Source organism: Lepisma saccharinum, chromosome 25 (genome assembly GCF_977018435.1).
Source record: "Lepisma saccharinum chromosome 25, izLepSacc3.1, whole genome shotgun sequence".
Taxonomy (NCBI): Eukaryota; Metazoa; Arthropoda; class Insecta; order Zygentoma; family Lepismatidae; genus Lepisma; species Lepisma saccharinum.
In genome coordinates this window covers 55712696-55732425 of record NC_139253.1, presented here as the reverse complement: position 1 = coordinate 55732425, position 19730 = coordinate 55712696, and the positions used below count along the sequence as shown (strand labels likewise).

The following is a 19730-nucleotide window of genomic DNA, read 5'->3' as shown; positions in this document are numbered from 1 at the left end:
GCCATGCTGAGTATTTGAAATAAGTTGTTGTTTTTCTAAAAATGATACAATTCGATTGTTTATCGTAGCTTCTAAAATTTTCGAGAATGGGGAGAGGAGAGATATTGGTCTGTAGTTGGTTAAGTTGTTTCTATCTCCTTTCTTGTATATTGGAATTACTTTTGCTTCCTTCAGCTTTTGTGGAAAAACTCCTGCGGTGAAGGACAAATTGATTATGTGGCACAGTGGGATTGCAATATATTCTTTGCATTGTTTGACAACATAAGTGGGGATTTCATCTACACTACTTGACCAAGTAGGTCTGAGTTTCTGTATGATTTTTTCAACCTCCATAGTAGTTGCTGGATGCAAGTACATTGTTTTGGTGCACGTTCCTAATTTCTTTAAGTTGTTTGTGTTGTGACTGGTATTAGTGTTGGGGGTGGAGTACATTTTCGCAACATTTGCATAGTATTCATTTAATAATGTTGCAACTTCGAGAGGTTCCTTTACAGTCTCAGAATTATGTTGTAGTGTAATATTTTCTTTTCTTTTGCTGCCTCCATGTAGCTCTGTGTTTACAATTTGCCACATTGTTTTAGATTTATTTTTGGAATTTATGATGGTATTCTCATTGTGCATTTGCTTAGCCTTTTTTATTGTTTTCCTATAGATTGACTTGTACTTGTGGAAATATGTTTCAAAATCAGCTGTGGTATCTCCATCTTTTCTGATTCTGCTTAGATATCTCATTCTTTCACTAGATTTAATAATTCCAGGTGTTATCCAGTGGTTCTTTTGGGTTGCTGAAGTTCTAACTTGTTTCTTGGGAAAAGCTATTTCGAAATAATAAGTGAACGTTTTTAGAAATGACTTATATGCTTCATCTGTATCATTTGACTCATGAATATCACCCCACGTTTCTTTGCTTAATAAATAATGAAAATAATTAATATTTTGTTTGCTGAATGACCTTCTGCTTACAACTTGTGTTTCATTTTTGGCACTGTGTTTTGGATTAGTCACTGTGGTTGGTGATAAAGAAAACATTTGAGCTTGATGGTCAGAGAAACCTGTGTCAAATACAGATGTCTCACAGTTACATAGATGTTGGTTTATGAGTATTTGGTCAAGTGCACTTTCTGTGTATTTGGTGATTCTTGTGGGTTGCTTGACCATGTGTTCTAAATTATACATGTTAAGGAGTGTGTTTAAATTATTGTTTAGATTTCCTTTTAGAAAGTCTATATTTAGATCGCCAATAACTGCTACAAGTTTGTTACTCTGTTGGTAGTAATTTAAGATGATATCCAGGTGTTTTATGAATATTTTTAAGTCGCTGTCTGGGGTTCTGTATATACATACAATAACTAGTTTATGTTTTGGTAATTCCATTACGCATGCTTCGAAATGTTTTTCTAAATTTAGATGCAAAAATTTTGTGCACTCATTTGCCTCTATGTTATTCTTTACATATATACATGACCCTCCCCTACTTATGGTTGGCCTAGCATAACTACATATGAGATTATAACATGGGATATTTATATATTTGAGTTGTTCTTGCTTTAGCCAATGTTCTGTGAGGCATAGTGCATCTATTTTTTCTGAGGAATTTGATAGGTGGATTTCTAACATAATTTTCTTATCCGTATTTAAGCCTTGAACATTTTGATGAAATATGTTCAAGGTTTCTGACTTTTTAGAGCTTACCATACCATCCAGTGTTCCAGTTACCTTACCCATAAAAAAGTATTATCATGTGTTATTGGTACTTTTTTCTCCCTCGTAGATTTTCGAAGGGTACCTTTATTGTTTTCAATTGTTTCTTCATTTTCACCATTTCCTTTTATTGTGGTTACATTGCCTACACTGACACTAATTTTTTCTTCACCTTTTACCGTATCATCATTTTTGTTTGGAGTTACGAGGTTAGTATCACACTGCACTTCACACACTTCACTTTCTGGTTTTTCCTTAAGAGGGTACACTGATTTCTGCGAGGGTGGTGTATTAGTAAATAGTGCATAGAGATTATCACACAGAAGTGTTTTCCCTTTTCCGTTCAGATGTTGGCCATGGTTTGTGTGGCCATCTCTTCCAATTTCACTAACGCTTAGCATTTTTGCTGTGGGAGAGGATTTACACACTTTGTAGATTTTAGAGTTCACACGGTTAATTTCTAAATTTACACAGGAAGTTGGTATTAGGTCGTATCTGTGAGGAATGGCAGTAATGACGACGTTGGTATGTTTTGTTGTTTCAAGGCAGTTTTTAATTACTGAGATTACCAATTTTCCTTCATTTCTTGATATATCATTGGAACCGCCCATTATGATCACATGGTCGTTTTTTCCATAGTCCTTGCACATGTCAGGTAATGATTTAATTGACTAACGCCAGCATACAATGCCCTAAAAAATGGGCCAAAGTGAGAAGCATTTCCTTATTACAGCTTTCATTTTAATATTCAAATTCTGCCCTTTTATAGGTTAAGACTTCTCTTAATGCTTTTTATAGAGAAATTATGAGTATTATATTGCGTTGGTCCATGGTGACATTGTCACTACCAGTTCATGAACATGAACTGGCAGCCCCATCGCCGTAAGGGCCACGCCGAATAGCCGTGCAATATCAGCCACGGGTGGGTTTCTTAGTGAAGGTTCCCAAGCCTTTGATTTGGTTTCTTAATCGAGGTTCCAAAGCCTCAAGTGGGTGTCTGCCTGGATCCCAAGCCAATGATTGAGCAGCTTATCCTAGGTTCTCAAGCCTAAAGTGGGTATCTTATATGGTTCCTAAGCCGATGTCCACAGCTTGATTTCAATTGATAGCAATCTTCACATTCTGTTACATTTATAAGCCACTTCCTTCAGCACATTTTCTGGAAATTGATATTGTCGGCCTGACGATGTGACTGAAGGAGCAGGGAGCATGCAAATGAGATGTTGCTCTGGAATCCAACATATATCCTGCCTTTCTGGCCAATAAAACGAATAAGCAGGACCTGGCGGATGCATGAAATTTACCAATGCATCATTTTCTTCAATTGAAACCTCAAAAACATTGCCAGTCCACCATTTGTTGTCATAAATACAGGCAACGTAACAACCAGGGGACAGCTCAGCCAATTTCAAGTGCAAAATAGTGGTATCAGGAATTCTGGCAACAAAATTTATCGTGTCATTGGAAACTTGGCTGACACTAATCGAGTTTAAGCCAACTGGTATGAATTGGTGATGCTCTCTAGTACCAGCTATTGTGCTGCTTTCTCGCCACCGTTCTTCTTGAAACTTTCTGCTCTCTTCAATTTCATCTTTTGTGACAAAAATATATTTAATTCCACTTATGTTTTGATCACAAAAGTCAAAGAGATCTTTTGGCGTCAATATTTGGTCAGATGAAGGTCTCTGGAGACTTGCCCGAGCAGCCAGCCGTTTAGTTGTGCCACCAACCCCATCACAGGGTGATTTTCCATGGCTTGTACCAAAGAAGTTCCATTCAGCCTCGATATTGAAATCATTTTTATGGTTGCATAAATTCACAAAGTTCTTGTAGTTTTTATATTGGGCAGCAGAACCATCACTGAAGTAGTATATTTTGGTAACTTCTGTCCGCGTCACCAAAAATTCGATTAACTTTCGAATAAACACATGTACAGACACTGTATCATGTTGCAATTTATCAGAAATCATGCAACAATTAACAATTTGCAAGTTGCCCATATTGTCGACATAATATGCAACGAATGGATGCACGGTGGCCTGTGAATTTTCCCAGTGAAAGCCCTGGGCAGCATCTTGCACTACAAATGAGTAGTTCTCGGCAAAGTCCATCAGAACTATCAATTCTGTTGCTTTTAAGTTAGTCTTCAATGACTTCAAGTAATCACTTTGGTGCTTTGCAACAAAATGATGGCCTGTCAGCTTCCAAATCTTGCTTGAGAGTTTTTCAATAAAGTTTTCCACTGTTAATACATTGGTTTCTAGTGTTTCACGGTCAGTATGAACCCACTGTTTGAATTCAATCGATTCCTCTGCATCCCAGTCATGGAATATTTCTTCTAAGTAAACCATAACTGCATCTTCACCTGGGCAGCTTTGACAACGGTGCAGCATACAGTCCTTGGCACTCAGATCACATACTGCCTTTTCTATTAGCATTTTGTAGTCATCTTTAATATTAGCACTTTGCATCATGAGCTTAACATTCTGATGTATGGTGCACACACAGATGGAATGCATGCCTGACGCACCAACAGTCACACACCACTTTGGCCTGAGGTCGCAAAATTTGGAGAAACTGATTTCAGCTCCATATTTATTACGGTATGCCACGTACAGCTCTTTAAGGTTGCACAATATCAACCGCTTCTGCTTTTGAACTTTAATACCACCAATCCGAACTGAAACATAATCTTTTTTTGCCAGGACACATCCTGCTAAATTCGTCATCTTCATAGAAACGGCTGACTCTTTCAGCAACTTCCTTTGACAATGGTTTGCCAACCTTTGCATCAGGTAATGTACATATACCTTTTTCTGCCCTAATTTTCCGGGCTGTTTTGACCATGCGTTCAGAAACGCCAAACTTCCTTGCAGTTTCCTTTATTGACCAACTTCTTGGGGCCATAGTCAGCAGCTGAACTTTTCTTGATCTACTGGATATTTCGATTTTAGCTTTCATTTCTTTGATAAGGTCAGTGTAATCATTACACAAACTGCATTCAGCAGAGCGACTAGATTGTGCAATATCATCTGTCATTCCGGAGACGGACATGATTTTTTCTGCTATCACATTTTGTGCACGTTCAATTTTGTGTTTCAAATAGCCAGCTTTGTTTTGGCTGCTTATCCTACGAATTTTCAATGGAGAAGTGCCTAAAGCAGTCAAGCTTTGATCAAGACTATCGGATGCATTTGAATCAAATTCGTCAGAAGAAGAAGTTGCTGTGACTTCAGTCTTATTCAGCTTTGCACTTGATGCAAATTTTCTGACCTGGCTTTACATTCACTTTGGTCACTTTGTTCAGTTCCTCAGACATGGCTAAAGTGACCTTTAACAAGCCACCTTTGATCATGTGGTTCTGCTTTCCAAACGGATTGCAACACGATTTTTGGCTCATTTCGTATTTGAGGAGGTATTTTCCTTGGTGATGCAAACAGACCAATTCATTGTCCATAAGCTCAACTTCTGATCGTCGAGCAATAAGTAATTTTTCATTTGCTGACAAGCTGCTAACAGAAATTAGCCCGATATTGTTGGAATAAAATGAACCATGGTGACATTTTGATGACAATTTTTGCCCAACAGTGCATTCGGTTATAGGAGAATCATAATCAATTGCTTCGCTGACGTCCATTTCGAATTAGATCAATTAGCAAATTATATCATACTAATGGGAATCTAAAAATCTGTATAATAGGTTAAATGTGCTCGTTTATGAACGAAAACTTGTCTAATAATATCAACACATATGAGAAAATCAAGAAATCTAAATGACAGCATGATTGCATTTTGAATTATATTTGTCGCTATGGCAATGACTTTCAACTTTGGCCCTCTTTTTTTGGCACTAGATGCTGGCGTTAGTCAATCAAATCTACTTTTCTAGGTGCTTCAAGACATGCTCTTTCCAATGGAAGTGGTTTTCAAACGTTTCTAGAAGATACTTTTCTGCAAAATAGAATTTAAAATACCTCAGTTTTTTTACTTTTTACACAAATTGTCAACTTTACACTAACTTTGTAAAGTAACAGAAAGAGCTACCACAATGAAATTATAAACCTTTAAAGGACAACTTGTAGACATGCTATGCATCAAATTTGACATCTATTAAATAATTATTGAAGGAACTATGCAACTTTAAAATTTCAATTTTTTTTAAAAGTCCATTTTTTTGGCCGACTTTGATATAATTTATCTACCTACAGCGTGCACAGAAATAATAGTTATTATTACCATAAAATAGAGTGCATAAAGTTGTACAAGCTAGCTAAGTTTCACTCATTTTAAAAGAATATCAAGAGAGATATTAGGTATCAAAGTTGGTGAAATCTCAGTGTCGTACGTTACGTGGTCAGGGTATGGGGTCAAACAAATGGCTATATCTCAATAAGTATTCTACTGTAGAATCTAAAACTTTACCAAAGTTCGTTTTAGACATGTGGTACTCTACATACAAAATTTAAGCTAAATCCAAGATGGTCGAGCGTGGCACTTTTCTGAAACTAGGCCACTTGACATGGAATGACCCTTATGTCTTCCTTGAATGAAGGATTGGGAGCGGGAGTGAGTGTGTGAATGCATAGAAGTTAAATTTGGGAAGAATACATTTCTATTTATTATAGGCAGTATAGAAAAGAACAGAAATAAGAAAACTTCAAAAATAAGGGAACGGGAGAGTAAATTGTAATTGAGGTTAACTTACGGATAATTGTGAACATTATTGACTCCATAAAAATGTATTCGTTGAATTGTTATATTCCGGGGTATTTAAGGAATTGAACTTTGTTTGTACGGGTCAAGTCACTGTTCTGGTTTTCATAACAAAACTATTCATGAATAAGCCGTCGACGTAGAATAATTAGTGTAAAAGAGATCTTCTATCTGTTTTTTTTTGGGCGTACGTAATTTTCTTGGGAGGGGGAAATAGACGATTCCCCCATTTCTCAATAAGATTACGTTAACCCAGATTTGTGCACTCAGGCAATTTGAGTTCTTTGTCTCCTCCGAGCAAGCAAAATCGATCCACGTAGTTCAGGGTGTAATATTGGGCTGGGTGAATGATAACTAAGTAAGCACCTTCCTAAAAATTGTACGCTTCAAATATTTATTTATTGAATTTTGAACATCGGGTAGCAGTTTGTTTAGATAATTTGAAGCACAACGACAAATATGATGGTATTCGCCACATGAAGTATGTATTGAAGTTAGAAATATGGAAAAATATTGACAATAAAATGTGCCTTAAATCACTACAAACATTACTATTCGCAACGATATCACAAAATTTCAGCAATATTTCGTCAAACTAAAAGTATGTATTTACCTATAAATCCTAGCCCTGATTATAACCAGTAGAACACATTGAAATCATCTATGGGTTTGGTAAATTGTCTACAGTTCAGAAAAAAAAAAAACAACTGCGGACTTACCTCCAGATAATCTGAAGAGAGTAGATCCTCAATTCCTAATAAATCCTCTGTGTTGGTGGAATCAGACCCTACATAGATGACGAGAGGGACAGCCACGTCCTCGTACTATTAATCCCTCCCGTTCCATGTACTCATACTCCATCTGTTCTGCATGACGATATGTTGACTCCCATTCTTCGGTCGTGACTTTTTCAAATTTTTGTACCGCAAGCGTCATGACATCGTCCAATTTACGAGGGGCATATCATAAAGAATTATACTTTATTGTTTTAATGCAAAATGAAATGGCGTAATTCCACGCACTGCGCAGGATGGACGCATAGGTACCTTGTCTACCGCCAGGTGGCAGCACCGTGTGACAGTGCGTAGTCTGTGGCCTGTGCAGCCGTCGAAGCACAACGTCACGAGTGCTGTTGCGGACAACATGGAACAAGATGAACGTGGTCAACGATGGACGAGTTGGTTTTTGTGGAAGGAAGGGGAAACAACAGCACGTATCCATAGACGGTTAGTGGCTGTGTGTGGCGAGTATGCAGTGTCACGGAAAATGGTGTATAATTGGGTAACTGGCTGGAAAAATGGTCAAACGTCGACGGAGAAGGGAAAGAGTCCAGGGCAACATGTGAGTGTGAAAACAGACGCAAACATCGCGCGTGTGGAAAATGTCATACTGGAGAACAGGCGTGTGACGTTTACGGAACTGGAGAGGATTACGGGATTAAGCAGACGAACCCTGCAACGCATTGTGCACAGTGACTTGAAAATGGGTAAAGTGTCAGCTCGGTGGGTACCGAAATGTCTTAACGCATGCCACAAACAACAACGCGTAGACATTTCCAGGGAGCTTTTGGAACTTTACGACCAGAATCCAGCTGATTTCATGGGGAAACTTGTGACAGGTGATGAAGTGTGGCTGCATTACCACGAACCGGAAACCAAATCCCAATCCATGCAGTGGAAACATAAGGGTAGCCCCCCACCCAAGAAATTCAAAACAGCGCCCACGGCTTGGAAACAAATGGCCACTGTGTTTTGGGATAGTGATGGCATCATCCTCATTGATTGGCTACCGAGGGGAACCACCGTTAACAGTGCAGTCTACATGGCAACACTGACGCGGTTGCGTCGTGCAATTCAAAAGAAGAGACAAGGCAAATGGGGCAAAGGTGTGCTTCTCCAACATGACAATGCCCGGCCGCACACCAGTCGTGAAACAACAGCTGCTATTGACCGACTGGGTTTCAAGGTGTTAGCACATCCAGCATACTCTCCCGATTTGGCACCGTCCGATTTTCACTTGTTTGGCGCCATGAAGAAGCCCCTGCGTGGTCACCATTTCAACAATTGTGAGGAACTCCATGAGGCTGTCCAGCGTTGGGTGCACACAACTCCAAAGAACTTGTTTCAAAATGGTCTCGAACGACTTCCACACCGCTGGCGTAAGTGTCCACAGCTCCAGGGGGACTATGTTGAGAAAGTGCATATAGCCGATTAAATGTATCTATGTCTGTATGTATCGAATACAATAAAGTGTAATTCTTTATGATACGCCCCTCGTAAATGTCACATTATGTGATGCCACCCAGTTCTTTACAAGAGCCCAGATTTTTTCTATGGGATTTAATTCAGGATGATATGGTGGGAGTTTTAAAACGGAAAGTTCATGTTCATTTAACAAAGAGTCCACTTTATATGTTACATGTTTCGCTTTATGTACTTTAATTATGTCATATAACTCAGGCTTCATCATATCAGGTGTAAAGGGAATGCCCCTTTCTTGGAGCCAACACTGTATGTTTTTCTTTAACAAGCCGAAAGTACGAGCAGGATTTATTTGTGCATTGTGGTAAGAAGTGTTGTCAAGAATCACCACAGAACTGGGCGGCAGATTTGGAATTAATTTCACACGGAGCCACTTCATCAAGTTATCGCTATTCATGTCATCATGGTAGTCTCCTGACATGGTATTTGATTTGAATAAGAGTAGGACATTGGGGACAAATCCATTCTTGCCTAATGCGTGAACTATTACCAGGCGCTGTCCTTTAGACAAAGGCATCTGAAGCCCTCTTCCAGAGTCATCCGACCAAGAAAACAATGTGGTGTGGGTGTTGTGCAAATAAGTCTCGTCTATGTATATTATTGGTCGTTCTTGTCGTCTGTAGTGCATCATTTGCCTCAAAACCTTGTCCTTTTAAGGCGAATATCTTGCACTTCTGTCAGAATGGTTCTAAGGTTTTGTGTCTTCCTCCACCTAAATCCCATCTTTCGCAGCAAATGTCGCAAACTCTCTTGACTTCCCACAAAATTTATGTCCGCCTGTAATTTGACATGCAATTCTTTCAATGTCGGCACTTCATTTTCACGCAAAGCGTAGTCGTATATGCGCCTACGGATAACGTCTTCATCGAAAGTGTCCACTGACGATTTGGTCGCTGGTCTTTGTCGTTCTTTACCGGGAGTGTGGAATGATGTGGAGGGGCCTTCTGAAATCTCAAGAGATTGTCTTTCGTTCATGATAGCCCTGATTGTATATTCAGGAACAAAAGTCGCAGCCGCTACTCTCTTGCCAAAATTCTTTATTGGGATGCTAACACCTTGACTGGCTTCCTCCTTCATGAACTCGTGCACGTTGCTTAGAATTTCCCAAGCTTGGCTATGCAAGGTTTTTGATTTCAACTTTGACAGAACTGGAGGCATTATGGAATTTGACGTTATTAACAAACACACACGCAATACACGCACACAACGTCAAACACTTAGCATAAAATAAAAATATGGTGCTTCCAATCCAACAAAACTCAGTCACTTTAACTGCCTTTCTCCCTCCGTGACAGAAATAGTGCTTCATTATTACAGTTGGTAACACTAGTTACTAGCTAGCCAATAAACATGCCACATTACTGTCCCTGCCGAACGGTGTGAACCGCGAGCTGGAGCGCTATTCAATTGTTTTCAGTGATGTTTGCGCGAGTGTGTCCAGGAATGGAATGACAATATGGCAACAATGGCGACGGTTGGCGAGCAGGTTAGAACACGTGATGGTAAGGGACAGGTCAACTAAATTAAAATTGGTAACTGCGCAACAGCAAAGATATGTGTGTTGCACTCTACATCTTCACAGCGCATTGTGGATGCTTGTGCGAGCATTCAACCTGATGTGTTGATCAAGATTCAGCAGGAGTGGGTGCACTGATTGGATCTAACATGGGCAGTTGGTGAACAGCACATAGAACACATGTGTTAGATGAAAGTGGCAGGACGCATCTCGTAAAAACAAGTTTAGGATTAAAGCTACACAAAAATGAATCATACCAATGTGTTTCTCTTGAAAATCTAGCCCATTTTCATACATTGCATGCTCACCTTCCCATTTAAAATACTGAAGTTGAATCCAAGATGGCCACCGTTTTGGCATTTACCTTACGGTGTTCCCCCTTTCCTGTATTATATTTGGGTTTCTTTTATTCCTGTTTCTCCGTCGAGTCATTTGATGTCAATTCAACCAAAAAAATAGGGTTTGGGAACCCATGCTCTCAGATTTTGATCAAACTTGGCACATTTAATCCTTCCATGGAGGTGAGAAACCACGTAAATTTCTTTGTCTCAAACTTGACTGGTTTCATTTTTATAGCCCCTCAAACTTTGAGTGATCACTTATTTCTTCCATTCCCAGAGCCTCCAAGTGGGAGCTGCACTGTCTTGGAAAAATAATTTTATCTCCCTTAGAAATTATTCATTCTCTCTGAAACTTCACAACAATGTTAAGGATACCAGAAAGAAATATGTCAACATATCACATTTATATTTTAGTACACTAATAAATTAATGAAATATTATAATCTGATTTTTTTGGACCGAAAACATTGTTTACTAAAATTTGAATTATTGTTGAAAGGGAAAGGTGCAACACAAACAAAAGTATTTTGAAAATGAGCTTATATATATTATCTAACTTACCCATAAATAAAATTGATGGCTTTTTCGTTCCTTCTGAAAATGTGACAACTTATTTCTGAAAATTTTTAAAAATGGCTACCAGATTTTAAATTTTTCAAATTAACTCAAAATCTAACTTCAAAATATTTTGAAACAAACAAAATATTCTGGTCCTGTACAGCAAAAGTGCTATGAGATAGCTTTTCTTTTAACTGAGATAGCTTTTCTTTTAACTTACATGCACCATATCTTTGGGGTCAAATATCCCAGTTTTTTGTGATTTCCACACTCGGAAACACATTTTATATTACATCAAAGTCTAAATTTATCAATATAAAAATTGACATAATTCAAGGAGTACTGTCAGTCAAGGGCCTAGACATGCAACTACAAAACCACCCACTTGCATACTAATATAAGTAATTATAAGGGTATGTTTTTAATCAAGGTGGATAAAAATCATGATTTTTATTCAAAAAAATATTTTTGATGATTTTTTTTTAATTTTATTTAAATTGTTTTTTGTAACATACTTAAAATTGCTTGTATGGTTTTTGAAACCATATATATACATATATATATTTTTAGTAAAAAGGCTTTTTTTGATAAACGGCCATGAAAAATATTTGAACAGTTTGATGAAAGCAAATAAAAAATTATAAGTAAATATAAATGTTTCTGTTACTGTATATATGAACATACTATGGAAATGCTTGATGAGGGTGTTAATGAAACTATAATAATTTCAGTAACTTTTCTTTTAATGACAATAAAATATTCTGGATGTACTATATAATTGAAACTTAAATAATTCTTCATAGTCTTTGTGGTTGCGTCGTCGCCTTGTAATCAAGGGGTCCCGGTTTCGATACCCAGTGGAGGCACATACTGGTTCAGATCCCACTTTAAACTGTAGGTCCAGTCTCAATTAACCTTACTGTGCATAAAGTGGACTAAAAACACCACATCAATCAAATCATAGTCTTTGTAGCTCAATTATGGCAATTTTTTAAATGACAGTTCGTTCAGTGGTTCTTAAAGTGTAAGCTGCGAACAGTTCCAATATTTTCACTGAAATGGCACTTGCTTGTTAGACTACACATGAATAGTTTTAGTACCTTTACATGTAAAATGTTTCTTATTTTGAAATATGTGTTTATTTTTTACTGAGCATTGCAAGTGTTGGATAAGCCTACATTCTTACTTGGTTGCCGTGGAAAAATATATAACACTAAGGGTGCCGTGAAACAAAAAATTTGGGAACCCCTGTGATAGTTCGTAAAATATCATCTGCCATGTTTATTTACAGTTTTACATGATTAATATTTTGTATATTATTTACATGAAATGTTTGCTACTTGGGTCTATAAAAATTATTGAGTTTTAAATAAAGAGAAATTTCAGTAGAAACTGTCTACAGTTTACAAATTACATTTTATTTCCTATGACCTTCACCCCATCAGTGCATATATTTTGTTTGCACATCTGACTACCATGCAAGAGACCCAGGTTCGATCCCAGCGGCTCCGGCGCCCACCCAGCATCGTATAAAGTGGGTACCTGGAGGAAACTCTGGGGAGTAAAGGCATGGTGCACATCACTCACCCACAGCTCGGCCGAGATCAAGAAAGTGTGGGGCCCTAACCCCACACCACCTATACGCCTTCATGGCATGGTGCAAAGCACAGGGGAGCTCTTTACATTACTTTTCCTTTTGTAGAGCCTAATAAACATCATTAAATGATCACGACATCAATATACTTTAATCAAAGTACTTCTGATATGTACAAAATCCTTATGTACACTTGCCTCAATTAGTACTCCGGTAGTTTGTTTCTTTATACAGCATATTTACAGAAGATACAATTCAATCTACAGGTGTATCTATATACGCTGTATAAAAAACACCTTAATACTAACTTCGTTGACCCTGTATATTGTTCTATCAATTATTTCTTTCTTTCTTTAACAATCCAACTTGTTTTCATTCAAATAATCAATAACATTCGTGGATATCTGCAGGTTATTATTATTATTATTATTATTTTTTTTTGTGGGGTCATGTTGTGAAATAGACATACAGTCAACTCTCGATTCAACGACCTTTCACAGTTCCCAGAAAAAGGGTAGTTATTTCGAAGGGGTCGTTACTGGAATTTGCCCCATTTTTCTGCTTAAACGGAGCTCAAACGGACACAAAGATGCCTAGGAGATGGTAACACCATTTATCCTGGTAGTTATACAACACAGGATGCGTGTTGTGAGAAGGAAAATAGAACATGAAAATATTTTCACAAAAAATAATTTAAAATAATGTTACTTTCTTTCAATTGTGCACAGTCGTTGCTTTTCCAGGAAATTCTTACAATTATAGTTCATGAAAAACCCGTTTACACCGAGACCAATGGAAAGGAAAACAATCTCTCGCTTATTGCAAGCGAAACTCGAAGAATCTTGACACCAGTCACACTGGTGCCAGCAAAAGTCAGGAGATAATCGGGCAGAATGAATGTTGGATTTTATATGGGTCTACCGGAGCATTGTCTGTTACAAGATTAACTGGTAAGATTAGATCTCTCTGGAGAAACAACACAACCTTTCTAGGCACCAGACAACAACAAAAAAAAGGCGGGGCTGTAATTTTCGTTCTGGTTCGGCTGTGTAAAATACATCGCAAAAAAACAACAACGTTTTCTTTGCTTCAACCAACTTCATTCACCCTCCCCTCTTCCATATTCAAGGGAGCAGTCTAAACTCCTTCCTTAACTAGCATTGTAATCCAGTGTGAAAAAGGAAACGTGGAACTTGCGATCTGTCTTCACCCAATGCGTATTCTAGGACACGTCATTAAACAGCGTCACAGTCGAAAGTCATTTAGGTTTGGAATTGAATTTCACTTTAAACTGTATATTTAGTCCCGATTAGCCCATCAGCATAAAATGAACTGAAAACAAGCTTTATGAATCTGTGCATTTTTACATATCAAAATGGTAGATCATTATTTACTCTCACGTTAATCGATGATTTAATGTTGGATTTAGGAGTATTCTCGATGTCAAACACCCATTCCTCAAAAGTTTTGCCCTTGAATAATGTCTTTTTAATCGATCTCAGTGACCATTCCTACATTGAGCACTTTTTTTGTTCTTCACATGAATGGTTCTGATGAATTAAATTTAGTTTTGCTTATCAGAAGGCACAGAACATGAAGTTATTTTAACTATTGTTTTCCTTTCCGGAATTTCGTTATCGTCAAATGAAAACAGCTTTGCAGATTCAAAACAATAACTTTTTCCTTCGCGCTGGATGAGTCATTGCTGTTATCGGCAAGCAAGAGCTTTGCAGACGCTAGACAAAACACTGGCGCCAGCTGCATCGTAAAAACAAGGAGACCAGCTGGAAGTTCAAGCAACAGGTGGCGGAAGAGAAAAATCCCAGCATTTTAAAGATAACGCAACTGTCGAAGACTGAACTTTTAACAGCAGTGTAAAGAAGAAAGAAATGACATTTGCTTTACGTTTTACCATGCAACAGACAATAATATGGGTAATATTTCCTATGCAGACAACAGCATAAAAAAAGACCTGAATTCTGCAATTATCAACATTGCCGTGCACACCAGTGGCAGAGAATACGCTGGGAAAAAGGGGGGGGGGGTTAATTTTTTAATTTTTTTTATACTGTTTTTGTTAGTTTTCAAGAATATATCCAGAACTGGTTGCCCCATTTTAGACGTCAAAGGAAAGGAAGAGGGGTGGCACCCTCACCTGTAATCAGCCCGTGTGCACACAGGAGCAAGAAAACAACCCCCCTACCCCCTTTGCTGACAGGAAAAAAGGGAGAAGTCAGTCAGCCAACGGAACACTTTTTTGGCAGATATTACGACACAATTAGGAAAACATATGAAGTGGAAAACGGGAGTTATGATGCACGTAAGATCGAAGTAAACTTTTGTGGAAACCTGGATGACAATGCATTAAGCGGGTTGACGATCTTTAGTTCGCCTATGTGGCTTTGATTATCTCTAACAGTTTCGCTTTTTTATGAACTGTTGCAGGGAACAAAGAACACGTTTTGAATGAAAGGGGTTACTGGAAGTTGTCTGCTACAAGGCCGAGAGTTACTCACTCACGGGAACCTACTGAAATCTAGGTCGGAGCTGGACAGATGGGCCAGACTTCCAGGCGCCACCCATCTGTATTTTGGAACATTCCTGTGATCTTATCTCTCAAGGTGGTGTATTTATCGATGAAAGAGCTTGACCTGCCATCACATTGGCAAAGACTGCAAGTCCAGCAGTCATTTCGGGCTGCTCCCCCTCCTCCTCACCTGCGAGATGTCAGCAGCTCTTAGGACAAGTCAAAAAAGTAAAAGTAAAAGTAAAGTGTTCCCCTGTGCTTAGCACCACACCATGAAGGTGTATAGGGGGTGTGGGGGTAACGCCCCACACTTTCTTGATCCGGTCGTGAGTGGGGGTGATGTGATCAGCACCACGCCCCTGACCGCCTTTACCCCCCCAGGTTTCCCCAGGTACCCATGTTATTCGACGCTGGGTGGGCGCCGGACAAGTCAAGGTCGATTTAAAATAACATCCAAGCACATTCGATCTTCTCTTCTCGCGTATCCAAGAGAAAGCGTGGCAAAACAAGCCTGGCACGTTGGGTAGCGGCTGCCGGGTGCAGGGTAACATTGGTGCACTTGAGGGAGGGGAGGCTAGAGGTCAAGTGCCATTAGTTATCACTCAAGCATGATGTGGTGGTGTCTATTTTTAGTTCAGACCCAATTGTGAGCGGTGGAGCACTCGTGAAGGGAATGAGTGGAAACAAAACAATGCATTTTTCGGCCGATTTCCTTCAATTTACAACTTTTTTTCCAAATTTTTCAACTTTTTTCTAAATTTTTCACGGTTCCCGGGAAAAGGGTCGTTATATGCGGGGTCGTAGAATCGAGAGTTGACTGTATTCTCCCCCATAATAGTGTCGCCTCCTGAAAGAAACATGCCATCAATATGAAGTTACCACATTCCTGCAATATCCTTTTAATAATTAACAAACGACTGTGACTGAAAGAAAATTGTGTCCGTGAAATTTATATTTTTAGATTGACATTCATTTTCCAGGGAAGGGGACATGGCCCCCCTACCCTGCTTTCCACGCATCTATGTAACCATTATTTAAAATTTTATGCTCTAAAATTTGCTTCAATGATATTTTGAAGTTAGATTCTTAGATTTTGAGTAAATTTGAAAAAATTTAAATCTGGTAGACATTTTTAAAAATTTTCAGAAATAAGTTGTCACATTTTCAGAAGGAACGAAAAAGCCATCAATTTTATTTATGGGTAAGTTAGATAATATATCTAAGCTCATTTTCAAAATACTTTTGTTTGTGTTGCACCTTTCCCTTTCAACAATAATTCAAATTTTAGTAAACAATGTTTTCGGTCCAAAAAAATCAGATTATAATATTTCATTAATTTATTAGTGTACTAAAATATAAATGTGATATGTTGACATATTTCTTTCTGGTATCCTTAACATTGTTGTGAAGTTTCAGAGAGAATGAATAATTTCTAAGGGAGATAAAATTATTTTTCCAAGACAGTGCAGCTCCCACTTGGAGGCTCTGGGAATGGAAGAAATAAGTGATCACTCAAAGTTTGAGGGGCTATAAAAATGAAACCAGTCAAGTTTGAGACAAAGAAATTTACGTGGTTTCTCACCTCCATGGAACGATTAAATGTGCCAAGTTTGATCAAAATCTGAGATCATGAGTACCATGGTCTGGTTGAACTGACATGGAATGACCCCGTCCGTAAATGTTTTAAATGGGCGTTTCCGTACTTATGGACCACCCTGTATAGTTTCTCTGCAATGGATTATTAAATTTCTTCTTTTCATTGTTCAAAAACCTACTTTCAGTGCACCACTACAAAAAATGTTGATTTTTCCAGAAAAACAGTAAATTTCCCTGACTTTTCCACAAAGAAAATCCCCTGACTTTTACAAGATTTCAAGACTAGTGGACACCCTGTCATTAAAAGTGTTCAATGACATAGCAATTTAGTTATTTTTGGACTTAGTACTAACAAATTAATAAGGATCGTCCTGAATTGTCGAAGAGGGAGGAGTTTTATTTTTCCAGTGTAACATGGCAGAGAAATACTAGAGAAACAATTCAATAAGGATTTGAAATTAAACTTTTCTGTAGTTATTTTAAGGTGTATGATATTTTCAAGTTCCCAACATAAAAACAACACAGACAACAACTGCATCCTGATTAGGAATGTTACATTTAACAAGTTATTTGTTTGGTATTGTTTCACACCAGGCTTCATCGAGACTTCCCATACATGTACAATATCTTACAAATTGATTCTTACAAGCTCAACTCAACAATTACAACTATACACAAATCCCAATTACATAATTTCCATGACTATCTTACAAGTAACTACATGCAGCCAACATTATGACTGTTTCAAACTCACTTTGTACACTAAAAAATAATACTGTGATTAATCTTTTCACACTATTTTGTACTGGACCCATTACACAGGAAAATTAAATTTGTGCTGATTCCCATATCATTTACTTCACATAACAATGAAAAAATCTCAATGGAATGTAATTACTGATATTTTATGTACTTGCTGCTAAACAATTATGACACTGGGATATGACAGTAACTATACACTCTAAGTAACTTCTATGCACAAACTACAAGGACCTAACTTTAGCCAGTACTTCCACATGCCATTTGCAGTTTTCTTAATCCTCCAGGTTGCGGAATGCTTGTTGGATTTCTTCGTTTAGCTGATCAAAATCAGCCTTGATCTTAGCTTCACCATCCTTGAGTGGATCCTATTAAGGGAAACAAAAATCATTAGCTATTCAAGCAATAATCTTGGTGGTGTGCACTGCTTGTCCAACTCTCCACAAAAAAAGTCTACAAATCAAATCAATGAAAAATATTTCTAACATTTCAGCTTTGTTCACAACATTTTAATTAGGCTAAAAAAGGTTCTAACATTGTATCTAAAGATATCAGTATGGCTGTTACGCGGAGATAGGTAATTAACTCTTGATACACAAACTATTAAATTTTCTGCGTAAGTTTTTTTCAACGATCGATTTTGCCCTGACGAAGCCACCAGTCGAGTGGCGAAATCGATTGCTGAAAAAAACTTACGCGGAAAAATGAATAGTAAGTGAATGAGAGTTAAGGTTCTAACAGGCAATAATGTTTATAATTTCAACAATTACTTTAACAAAGTGAAGGCTACATTTTTATAAAATTGATTATTACAGCAAGAAAATATTATGTTGCTAACCATGCATTCACATACTAGTGTTTGCATTAATTTCATGGTGATTATGGTGGCAACATGAAGTGCAAGATACATTTTATGACAAATTTTAAATAAGAAATGTAAAATAAATTTGGTATCAGTATCGTCATTTTATTCCATTATATGCTACATGCATGACCAGATACGTACCATCCATTTTGCATAATTTCATAAAAGAGTGGAATCCTGATTTTGCATTATCCCATATTATACATTCAATCTTGATGGTTCCAACACTGAAAATGTTATCAAATTTTCCTCGATTTTATTGGGTTGAGGAATAATTCATGAGCGTTTTTTTTTTTTTTTTCAAATGTCAAAATGCACGCAGAAATAAAACACATTGGCAAAATGTTTTATGTTAGTTGAAAGAGAATTGTTTGACTTTTTAATGTTATCGATTTTTGTGTATTTTCAGATCATCAAAATGGAATGCCAAGTGGACAAAATGGAGCATTTTCGACACCATTTGCTTGTTGCATTTAATCGAGGTTTTAAGGCCACCGAAGCTGCTCGTGAGATTTGTGTTGTGTATGGAGAAGGAGCAATGTCTCAAAGTACTGCCTGCCGTTGGTCTTCATGCTTCAAAAATGGGAATTTTGTCCTTAAGGATGGATCACACACCGGTCGACCAATTGAGTTCAATGAAGATGTTTTGAATCACCTTCTGCATGAAAATCCACGTCAAACAACCAGAGAATTGGCGGAGCACATGGATTGTGATAAAAAAACTGTGGTGAACCACCTTCACACAACGGTCAAGGTTCAGAAACTCTGCGCTTGGGTGCCATACACTTTTGAGCAAAAACAACAAAAATCAACGCTCTACAATCACCGCCAGTTTGCTCGCTTGACATCACACAACACATGGTCACAAACAGCATTTTCTTTACCGCATTATCACTGGCGATGAAAAATGGTGAGTTTACGTCGATATGAAGCAGCGAAAAGAATGGCTCAGACCTGACAAACTAGCGACGCCGCAAGCAAAACAAGACCTTCATCCTCTAAAGACCATGTTGTGTAAAGCAAATGGTGTCTAAAATGCTACGTTTTGTCCACTTGACATTCCATTTTGATGATCTGAAAATACACAAAAATCAATAACATTCAAAAATCATAACACACTATCTTGTAGAGCAAACAATTCTTTTTCAACTAACATAAAACATTTTGCCAATTAGTTTTATTTCTGCGTGAATTTTGACATTTGAAAAAAAACGCTCATGAATTATTCCTCAACCCAATACATTTTTCCCTGCATGTTAAGTTTTATCAGCTTGGTCTTCTGAAAAACTTAATGTTCCA

General features: G+C 37.7%; 2 protein-coding genes across 4 annotated transcripts in view; both read right to left on the bottom strand.

The window, feature by feature from the left end:
* Positions 1-4939: 4939 nt before the first annotated feature.
* On the bottom strand, positions 4940-5338 carry LOC145978791 (ARL14 effector protein-like). The gene has a single exon (XM_083111611.1). The coding sequence runs from the start codon at positions 5336-5338 to the stop codon at positions 4940-4942; it is 399 nt and encodes a 132-aa protein (XP_082967737.1).
* Positions 5339-17281: 11943 nt separating this feature from the next.
* LOC145978710 (V-type proton ATPase catalytic subunit A) overlaps positions 17282-19730 on the bottom strand; it is a 49036-nt gene continuing 46587 nt past the window's right edge. For all 3 annotated transcript variants that reach the window (XM_083111514.1, XM_083111513.1, XM_083111515.1), the window contains exon 13: positions 17282-17934. In XM_083111514.1, the coding sequence (XP_082967640.1) occupies positions 17842-17934 (93 nt within the window). In that variant the 3' untranslated portion in view covers positions 17282-17841. The remainder of the gene's footprint in view (positions 17935-19730) is intronic.